The sequence below is a fragment of the Myotis davidii genome, unplaced genomic scaffold (genome assembly GCF_000327345.1).
Source record: "Myotis davidii unplaced genomic scaffold, ASM32734v1 scaffold170, whole genome shotgun sequence".
Classification (NCBI taxonomy): domain Eukaryota; kingdom Metazoa; phylum Chordata; class Mammalia; order Chiroptera; family Vespertilionidae; genus Myotis; species Myotis davidii.
Window position 1 is genome coordinate 1,328,937 of NW_006282528.1, and position 10,492 is coordinate 1,339,428.

Genomic DNA, 10,492 nt, shown 5'->3' on the forward strand with positions numbered 1-10,492 from the left:
TGTCATCTGCTGATGGGCACTGTGGCTAGTTTCCAAATTTAGCTATCGTAAATTGTGCTGCTATGAACATAGGGATGCATGTATCCTTTCTGATTGGTGTTTCTGGTTTCTTGGGATATATTCCGAGAAGTGGGATCATGCCCGCCCCCCCCGATCGTCCCCCTCCCTGGGGCGTCGCGATCTGACCGCGAGGGTCATGGTGACGCTAAGGAAGGACTGTAAAGCGCAGCCCACCTTCTATATATATAGAGATAGATAGATATAAATATATATAGAGAGAGAGAGAGATTTTTTACAGAGAGGAAGGGAGAGGGACAGAGACTTAGAAACATCGATGAGAGAGATCGATCAGCAGCCTCCTGCACACCCCCCACTGGGGATGTGCCCGCAACCAAGGTACATGCCCTTGACCGGAATCGAACCTGGGACCCTTGAGTTCGCAGGCCGACCCTCTATCCACTGAGCCAAACCGGTTCGGCCAGCCCACCTTCTTGTAAGGAAAGTGAGACAACAGCGTTTAAATGGCCCGTTCCGCTCGGGGGAGAGCTGAGATCCGAACCCACGGAGTTACACCGACAGGGAGAGGAAGCCCGGGCCCTTCTGCTTCACCCACGCGACGCTCTCCCTGGCCTGACCTCTGACCCTCAGGGAACTTTCCCGCAAGAGCCGCAGCGTCTTTTCATCCTCACGGCCGGTTTGGTGTGAACACTGCGGAGCTGGGGTTGCAGCATGAAGGCGACCCGCGGCCCCAGCAGGTGGCCGCCCCTCCCGGGAGGGGATGAGCTACTGTCGCAGAACCGGGCCTGTTCCCGCACCGGACCTGCCCCCTCCCCAGGGCTGAGCCTCGTTCCCAGAAGGCACTTGGCTTCTCCGAAGGTGCACCTCTTGTCAATGGTGCCGGAATCCTGCCGCTTTGCAGTAAAATCCTGCTCACGGTGGTTCTATAAATGCTAAACGTCTTCCCTTTCTTTTTGAAACACCAGTTTCCTTGTTGTTCTGTTTCTCTCTGTTCTGGAGTGCCGGCCTCAGCCGGGCCCAGCAGACGCGCTCGTCCGCGGGAGGCAGCTTCCCACGCAGCTGGGCGAGGCTGTGCGCTGGTCGCTCGCTCCTGACCGAGAGCAGCCCACCCTCCCTGGGTCTGTGATGACACAGGAGAAACCACCGTGTCCACGTCCTATTTACTGTAAATGACCTCGAGACCCGAGTGTGACCTGCTCTCCTTTGTTTCACAGGTGCGATGCTTCAGCACGTCTGTGGCCAGGCCGTTCGCCAAGCTGGTGCGGGTAGGTCGGCTTCCCTGTCCGGGCAGAGCGGAGACCGGTGTCCAGCAGCAGCGCCGCCAGGGCCTGGACTCGTGCACCGTTGTCGATTCAAACCGTGCGGTGTGCGCGGGGCTAGGGAACGAATAGTGTCCGTAGCCTTTAAACGGGAGAGTCCCTGAACCCCGAACAGAGATGGGGAGCGGCTGGCCTTCCCACTTCACGAGGGGAAATGGAGACTCCGGGAGGACTTGTGCCGTGTCACTCCGCTTGGGCCTGGGGCTGCCCTGGGACCAGACTCACTCAGAGCCTGAGCTTTTCTCCGGGGCCACACAGCTCCACTGGGGGACCTGCACTGTATTGTGAGAATCACGTCAGGCCGCAGGCACATAGTCAATGGCTAAAGGGCTCCACTGGTGAGGAGGCTCGTAAGAGACAGTCTTCCTGTGACATGCGCGAAGTGTGCTTGCACATGCTTCATAGACACCTGTTTTCGTGGCTCTCACATGTTCAAAACTGCCTCCCATCCTGAAACAATAGCATTGCATTCAAAGGAAGCCAGCCCGTCTCAAGACTCATGGACTTGATCCTAGGTGGTTAGGCTGAAGGGGTTGGACACCGTCTTTCCTAAGCCCTCGCTCTGCGGGGTGGAACTGGAGGGTCAAAGGTTGACCGGCCGGGGGAAGACTTCTAATGTGGGAATTGCCATTCAGATAGCTCTGACAACATAGTTAACTTGTATGCCACAAAAGATGTCTTTTTTAAATACAGCTATTTAATTCTGCTATTCACAGTAGATTATTTACTGATTTTCCTTTTTGTCCCCTCCCTACCTTTTTTTAAAGCCACCTGTCCAGGTGTACGGTGTGGAAGGCCGCTATGCCACTGCTCTGTTCTCTGCTGCATCTAAACAGAATAAACTGGATCAAGTAGAAAAGGAGCTGTCAAGAATAGCGGTGAGTGCTTTCCTGCCCACTGCTTACTACATTCCCACTGTGTTTTTTCCTTTAGAGAATGACCTGGGTTGTGGGATGGGGTTTGACTAAAACCAGAAGTCGGCGGAGACATAGAAAGGAGCCCCTTGCCTTCAGACTGTGAGTGAGAGAAAAGTGTGACGCTCCAGGCATCACTAACTGTCCATTGGGCAACCCTGATTCCAGAATCTCTTCGTGTATGTGATCCAGCAGTTCGGGAAAAATGTTGGTTTGGGGCCACACATTGCACTTTCTCCTGAGATGGCGGCGGATCAGAGACAGGCCCCGGGCGGGCGCCAGGGAGAAGCTGCTAACGCGGCCACTGAGGGCGGCGGGGGTGTGACAGAGATGGAAGCAGCGTCGGTCACTGGATCCAGACGTGTGTGGGTTCACAGAGGGGAGACAAAGTGGCCTCAGGTGCCTGCACTCCTGTGTTCTGCCTGCTGTCCCTCCCGGACGGGGGGTGGGAGGCTGTTCTGAAGCCCCACACCCCCCGCTGGGCTGGTTCTCGAGCTCCGAGCGGGAGCACAGAGCCGAGAGGCCCCTCCAGGGGGCACCGTTTAGGCCCGCACCTGAGTGCTGGCATTGCCAGCATCCTCTCAGTACGTGAAAAACTAGGGTAGGACCCATATCAAATACGTTAAGATACACAGTGAACTGGGTTTTGGGGGTGCATACTTTTTTATAGTTTCTGTTTAAAAGCAAAAGTTAATTTTCAGAAATTTAAAAAGTGTCTACATTTTTTCAGGAAATAGTGTATCCTATGTGAAATCATGGTGTGGTGTATGCTTAAAGGCAGAAAGTTATTTGATTGTAACTGTCCTTTGTGCTCTGAGAGTGCCAATTTAATTCATGAAATACATGACCCATAAGAAGTGTGTGTGGCAGCTAGGATCGTTTATGCTCTAAAGAACTTAAGAAATTCTTTTTTGGCACTTTTAGCAACTCCTGAAGGAACCCAAAATGGCTGCCTCCATTTTGAACCCCTTTACGAAGCGTTCTGTTAAAGTGAAAAGCCTGAACGAGCTGACGGCCAAGGAGAAGCTCTCTCCCCTCACAGCCAACCTGATCAGTAAGTACTGGCTCTCTCCCGAGTCCCTGCAGACTCGCTGCTGGGAAGGCCGTCCAGGGGCAGGCACACGGGCGTCGCTGCCCTTGACAGAGTCAGGCCTCCCCCGTCTGTCCTCTCCTCTCCCCACTGACCATCTGCGGATTGAGTTTTGAGGGGCCCTGGCTCACGATGCTAAGGTGTGAGTGTCTAATCTCAGTGTCTCAGCCCACGGCCACCAGTGGGATTCGCACCATCGGGATGGTCTGTAGCCTGGCTGTCCTCTGTCCTTGGAGAAATTTACATCCTTCGGTCCATCAGGTTGCTTTTCAAACCCAGGTCAACTCAGAATACAAGTTCCAAAGAATGTGTATTTGTGCCACCATTTTTTAAGATACACAGTGTTAATTTTAGGATTTGTAGCCGAATGTTAAATTCTGTGACCTACATTTGAAAATCAGATGCAAGCTGTGATCAAAATATTCAAAGAACTAACATTCAAACAAGAGCTAACACCTCTCCTCTCTAACTATTCCAAAAAATCCAAGAGGAGTGAAGACTCCCAAGCTCATTTTACGAGGCCAGCATTGTCCTAATTCCAAAACCAGATAAAGACACTACAGAGAAAAAAATTATAGGCTAATATCCCTGATGAACACAGGTGCTAAAATCCTCAACAAAATATTAGCAAATCAGATCTCCAGCGATACATTTAAAAGATCATACGCCATGGCCAAGTGGGATTTATTCCAGGGATGCAGGCTGGTACAGTATATGCAAATAAGTTAATGTGATACAGCACATGAACCAATGGAAGGATAAACATCCAGCACCCAGTTATGGTTAAAACTCAGCCACGTGGGAATAGAGGGGACAGACCGCAATGTCACGAAGGCCCTGACACCCCTACAGCCAACATCATACTCAGCAGGCAAAAGCTAAAAGCATTGCCCTTAAAATCAGGAAGAAGGTGGGTGTCTGCTTTTGCCTTACCCAGCATAGCACGGGGAGGCCTGGCCACGGCAATCCGACAAGAGAAAGGCATCCACTTGGAAACTAAAAGGAAAAACATTATTTGTAGATGACATGATACTAGAGAGAGAGAGAGAACCCTAAAAATCCCACCAAAAAACTACTAGAACTGATTAATTTAGTAAGGTAGCAGAATATAAAATATCCAGAAGTCATTTGCATTTTTATAAACCAATAATGTACTATCAGAAAGGCAAACTAAGAAAACAACCCCATTTACAGTCACATTAAAAAAAAACACAAAAACTAGAAATAACTTTAACCAAGGATGTAAAACACCTATACTTAGAAAATTATAAGACACCAAAGAAATTGAAGAAGGTACAAGTAGATCATATACCATGCTCATGAATAGAAAGAATTAATATCAGTAAAATGTCCATACCAGCCAAAGCAATGTATGGATTCAACACAATTCCTATTGAGATACCAATGGTAGATTTCACAAAAATCTGTATGGAACCACAAAAGACCCTGAATAATCAAAACAGCCTGGTACTGGCATAAAAACAGACACTCAGATCAATGGAACAGAATAGAGAGCCCAGAAATAAACCCGTGCCTTTATGGTCAATTAATATTTGACAGAGGAGGCAAGAACATAGAGTGGGGCAAAGATAATCTACTGAATGAATGGTGTTGGGAAAACTGGACAGATAACATGCAAAAAAAATGACACTAGACCATCTTACACCATGCATAAGAATAAACTCAAAATCAATTAAAGACTTAAGTGTTAGACTCAAAACCATAAAAATCTTAGAAGAAAACGTAAAGTCTCAGACATTTCTCGTAATAATATTTTTTCCGATGTATTTTTTGGAGACAAGGGAAATAAAAAGTGGGGCTGCATCAAACTAAAAAGTTTTTGCACAGCAAAGAAACCATCAACAAAATTAAAAGACAACCCACTGAATAGGAGAACATATTCGCCAGGGATACATCTGATGGGTTAATATCCAAAATTTATAAAGAACTAATGCAACTCGACACCACAAAAGCAATCCCATTTAAAAAATGGGCAAAGGACCTGAATGGACACTTCTCCAAAGAGAACATACAGATGGCAAATACACGTGGGAAGATGCTCAGTGTCACTGAGTTACAACTCGGGGACATCACCTCACACCTGTCAGTGGCTTCATCAGTCACACACGTGCTGGCGAGGATGTGGGGAGAAGGGGACCTCGTGACCGCTGGTGGGAAGGCAGCGGGTGCAGCCCCTGGAACGCAGCATGGAAGTTCCTCAAAAAATTAAAGGTGCAACTGCCTGTGACTCGGCAGGCCCACTCCCAGCACTGCGTCTGAAGAGCCAGAAACACGAGTGTGAGAGAACTTCTGCACGCCCCTGTCACAGTCGTGCGATGTACAGTAGCCAAGCCAAGCCAAGTGCAGACAAATGACTAAAATGCTGTGGTGCATTGACACACGGAATCCTACCCGGCTATAAAAAAGGAAATTCTACCCTTTGCAACAGCACGGAGGGACCTGGAGAGCATTATGCTAAGTGCACTGAGCCAGTCGGAGATAGACAAGTGCCATATGATCTTTCTTATATGTGGAATCTAATGAACAAAATAAACAAACTATAAACAGACTCACGGAGGCAGGACAGGCTGACAGCTGTCAGAGGGGAGGGGGCTGGGTGAGAGGTGAAGGGATTAAACAGATAAGACTAGGATATCTGTTTCAAATCTGGATAAGACACACGCCCCTTACTAATTTAAATGCATGTTGGCGCAGTCTCTTAAGAAAACTAACACTGAGTAACAATCTCCTCCATTCGCATTCTTAAAGAGCATTAAATATATTTTTTTAAAATATATTGATTTCAGAGAGGAAGGGAGAGGCAGAGAGAAAGAGATAGAAATATCACAGATGAGAGAGAATCATGGATCGGCTGCCTCCTGCACACACCCTACTGGGGATCGAGCCTGCAACCAGGCATGTGCCCTTGACCAGAATAGAACCCGGGACCTTTCAGTCCCAAGGCCAACACTCTATTCACTGAGCCAACCCAGCCAGGGCTAAATAGAATATTTTAAGGCCACAAATGACGCTTTGGGGGTCACTATGATACCCACGAATGGCCATTTTAAGTGAGTGTCCAGTTACTGAAACACCTTCACTTCCCCAGATTTGCTCGCTGAGAACGGCCGCCTGACCAGCACGCCCGCCGTCATTGCCGCCTTTTCCACCATGATGAGCGTGCACCGGGGGGAAGTCCCGTGCACGGTGACCACTGCCTCGGTGAGTGAGGGCTGTGGCCGCTGCGTTCGCCTTGGCATTTCGTGCATCACGTTTGCAGAACAAAAAAGGAAAAGTGGCTAAAATCAAGACCTGGGGAGAGATGACCTGTCACGGAGGTTTGCTCGGTTCCGCCCGCTTCCGGGAGCCTGCGCTCCGCGGGCCTCACGCACCTTCACGCGTCCCTGACGGGGCTGTTCCTGAGGCTGGAGACGGGGCTGAGGGTGTGAGGGACAGCGCTTTGTGCTCCGACGCAGGTGTGACTCTGTTAGTTTACTGAGACTCGGGTTTCCAGCCTTTGGGGGTGAAGGGGAGAGTGTGGGGCGCACAGGCCCTTGGCTCTCACTGACTTGATGGCGTGGGCTGTGATAGGCGCCATTTACTGAACCCTCCCATGTGCCGGGCACCTTTGTAATTTACTGTCCACGGCCGTGCGAAGCAGAATGATTATCTCTGTGTCACAGGCGAGGAAACCAGCCCAGGGAAGTTGAGTTGTTTGTTCTGGTCACAAGCGGTGAAGCCGGGATTTGAACTCAGACCCTCTCCACAGCCCATACTCCTTCGGATACCCCCTCCCCAGAGTTCATTTTCTTATCCCGAGTCTGTCTGTTCCTGCTGCGCTTCAGTGTGGGACACGGTCTGTGGGACTTCGCCCTGGAGAGCGGCAAGTGTGCCCGGAGTCTCAGCGCCTGTCTCCTGGTGGCCGTTCCTAGTCCGTACAGCGCTCTGCGTCTCCAAAGAGCGGTGTCAGGGACATCTCACTTTGTTTATTAATTGATTTTAGAGACAGAGGGAGAGACATCGATTTGTGGTTCCCCTTACTCATGCCTCAGTGGCTGGTTCCTGTGTGTGCCCTGACCACGAAGGAACCCGCAACCTTGGCGCAGCAGGACGAGCTCCAGCCTGGCCGGGCCAGTTTCAGGGACATTTACCGGCTCAAGGGCCACACTGTCTCATGGCCAGGCCCGGGGCAGGTCGCTCTACTGTTTAAAAAAAACATACACTTCCATTAGCGACTAAGGGCATCTTTAGAAATAGACTGATTTCCAGTGTTGGCGCTGGTCCTCACTCCCTGGGCAACCTTGCGTGAGTTTCTTAGCCACTGTGAGCCTCAGTTTTCGCACACGTGTTGTGGGAATAATGGCTGCTGGCCTCCCGGGGGATGGGGCCTCCCAGTCCCGGGGGATGGGCCTCCCAGGCCGATGGGTGTTTTTCCTGACGCTGGGAAGCGTCCGTTTTGTTTCTGTGTAAAAGAGGGTTATGTTCTTTCCAGGCTTTAGATGAAGCCACGCTCTCTGAATTAAAGACGGTCCTGAACAGCTTCCTGGCCAAAGGCCAAGTGTTGCAGTTGAAAGTTAAGGTAGGTTTATTACGTGGGGTTTCCTCGGGCTGTCACTGGGGACAGTGAGACGTCAGGTCTGCCCGTGCTGATGTGCCTGTCGTGGGCCTGGGGTTTCCCGTCTAAGGGCTGCAAGTCCGCTCCCAACGGACGCCTCTTTCTGGGTGTGCTCTGTCCGTGCGGGCAGCACGCAGCCTCGGAAGCGCTTTGTGTCTCCCTTTTGCTTGGCGCAAGGTCCGTGTGTTTTCACGTGTCCAACCTGTTTGCTCCTAGACTGACCCGTCAATCATGGGCGGGATGATTGTGCGCATCGGAGAGCGGTATGTTGACATGTCCGCCAAAACCAAGATCCAGAAGCTGAGCAAAGCCATGCGGGAGGTGTTCTGAACGCGCTGAGGCTTCTGTCGGCGAAATGTAAAGCTTGGAGCAACAATAAAATGCTTCCTGAACAGAACATGCTGTTCCCTGTTCTTCACGTGGAAACACGGGAGCCTTACTTTTATACGAGGGGCTCGGTGCACAAACTTGTGCACGGTGGGGTCCCAGGCCTGGCCGGCGATCAGGGCCAATCAGGTTCCCCACGTCCCAGCCTCCCCACCGCCTCCCTTCTCTCCCTCCCTCAGCACCTAGCACTGCTGCTGGTCGCCTGCCATGTTCCACACCGCCCCCTGGTGGTCAGCACACATTAGCGAGTGATCAAACTCCCGATTGAACGCCCAAGGGAACATTTTGCATATTAGCCTTTTATGATATAGGATTGTTCTTGTAGTGTCTCCTCGTGTGAAGACTAAAGGCCCTTTGGCTAGAGAACCTGGAGCGTGTAGATTATTCGGACTCTAAGGAAGCTCGTGTCCGTCGGGAGAAATAGTTACCCTTGTTGAGCCTCATTTCATGCCCGGCCCCCTGACACCTGTCCCCTGGCCTCACTCACCAGGGCGGGGCTGAGCCTGGGGGCTGGGTGCCCACGAACCAGGCTGCTGGTGGTCTTGGAGTTTCCGCTTTTAGTGTCCATCTCAAACAAGGGCCCTGAAAGCAGTTCTCGGCCAGACACGGGCAGCCGCCCCTCTCTGCTACCTCCCAGTGCCAGGATCCACCCCGTCACTGGCCTTGGGGGTTGGGCCTCCTGAAGTGCTGGGTGGTGCTCATCCACTTATTCTTTTGTGTGTGTGTGTGTGTGTGTGTGTGTGTGTGTGTGTGTGTGTCTGTATACATAGCTATAATAATAAAAGCGTAATATGCTCATTAGACCGGACATCCTTCTGGACGAAGCCAGGGCTGTACAGGAAGCCAGGGTCCCGGGTGCCGGAGGGAAGCCAGAGCCAGCAGCCGGGGGAAGGAAGGCCTACTCTTGCATGCATTTCGTGCATCAGGCCTTTTGTGTGTGTGTGTGTGTGTGTGTGTGTGTGTGTAGTGATTTTTTTGTTAAACTTCACCCGTGGATATTTTTTCCATTGAGAGAAGAAGGGAGGGGGAGAGAGAGAACATCAATGTGAGAGAGACATCGATTGGTTGCCTCCTGCACGCACCCTGATCAAGTCCAGACATTGAGCTGCAACGAGGTATGTGCCCTTGACCAGAATCGAACCAGTGACCCTTCAGTCCTTGGGCCAATGAACCAGCCACTGAGCAAAACTGGCTAGGGCTGTTTTTATTGAGGGAGAAACATCGATCGATTGCCTCCTGCGTGCACCCTGACAGGAGCAAACCTACAACCGGGCATGTGCCCTGACCAGGAATTAAATCGGCAACCTCTTGGTGTACGGGGGCGACGCTCAACCAACTGACTCACAGAGACCGGTGCCCATCCCGTCACCTGACGCACTGCCCGTCCTGTGCATTCAACCTGGTGTGAGCCCAGAGTGGTTTGTCTGCGATCCTGCCCTGCGGTGTCTTCGTGTAAAGGGGAGCTCTTAGGACCTCACTGCCTGACTAGTCAGGGGCACTGGCCTCTTCCCTTAGACTCAGATTTAAAAATGAAACAGCCAACACCACCATAGCTGCCGGTGTGCATGAATCAACATACCTTTTTGTCAGACCAGCAACAAGTATTTGTTGTGCCACAGGATTTATGACCAACAAAATGAGCAGTACGGACCCCTGTGCTCAGAGACAGCCTGTCCTCACGGCCCAGGGGTGGCCATGCCCTGCGCTCACAGCGGAGGTGTGACCCCTGGAGAGGAACCTGGTGGGAGGAAGAGCCCCTACAAAATCCATTCCACAAACGTGGGTTCCTCTCACCAGTAGGCCACAAGTTCCAATGTCCAGAAAGTTCCGTAGGTCAGGGCGGTGGCTTACCGCCCAGTGAGTCCCAGGACACAGGCCGGCTGCTCTGCTCCCAGACAGACACAGGTGGGGTTGAAGCCGGTGACTCCGGCCGTGCAAGCTGCTTCCGACGGCGAAGCTCCCCGAGTGGAGCTGGGTCCCCACGGGTCACGGAAGCACAACGCCCACTTCCAGAGGCTCGTGCAGGCCTCACGCGCTAAGACGTTCGTGAATACCCGTTACCGCCTCCATGGCCTCTCACCCTCTGGCTCCTGGCGCGGCATCGCCACCGGACGGAGCGCACCCAGTCTCGCCCGAACGTCTCGCCGCC

General features: G+C 51.7%; 1 protein-coding gene and 1 long non-coding RNA gene across 2 annotated transcripts in view; one reads left to right on the plus strand and one right to left on the minus strand.

Annotated features, from left to right (window-relative positions):
* ATP5O (ATP synthase, H+ transporting, mitochondrial F1 complex, O subunit) overlaps nt 1-8,353 on the plus strand; it is an 8,542-nt gene extending 189 nt beyond the window's left edge. Inside the window, exons 2-7 of the mRNA XM_006753102.2 lie at nt 1,233-1,283; nt 2,105-2,215; nt 3,176-3,305; nt 6,451-6,563; nt 7,834-7,920; nt 8,173-8,353. Of these exons, the coding sequence (XP_006753165.1) occupies nt 1,233-1,283; nt 2,105-2,215; nt 3,176-3,305; nt 6,451-6,563; nt 7,834-7,920; nt 8,173-8,286 (606 nt within the window). The 3' untranslated portion in view covers nt 8,287-8,353. The remainder of the gene's footprint in view (nt 1-1,232; nt 1,284-2,104; nt 2,216-3,175; nt 3,306-6,450; nt 6,564-7,833; nt 7,921-8,172) is intronic.
* The window catches only part of LOC107182217, a 12,808-nt gene continuing 4,027 nt past the window's right edge, over nt 1,712-10,492 (minus strand). The window contains exons 2-3 of the long non-coding RNA XR_001512934.1: nt 6,085-6,087; nt 1,712-1,787 (exon numbers count right to left, since the gene is read on the minus strand). This is a non-coding gene — a long non-coding RNA (uncharacterized LOC107182217). The remainder of the gene's footprint in view (nt 1,788-6,084; nt 6,088-10,492) is intronic.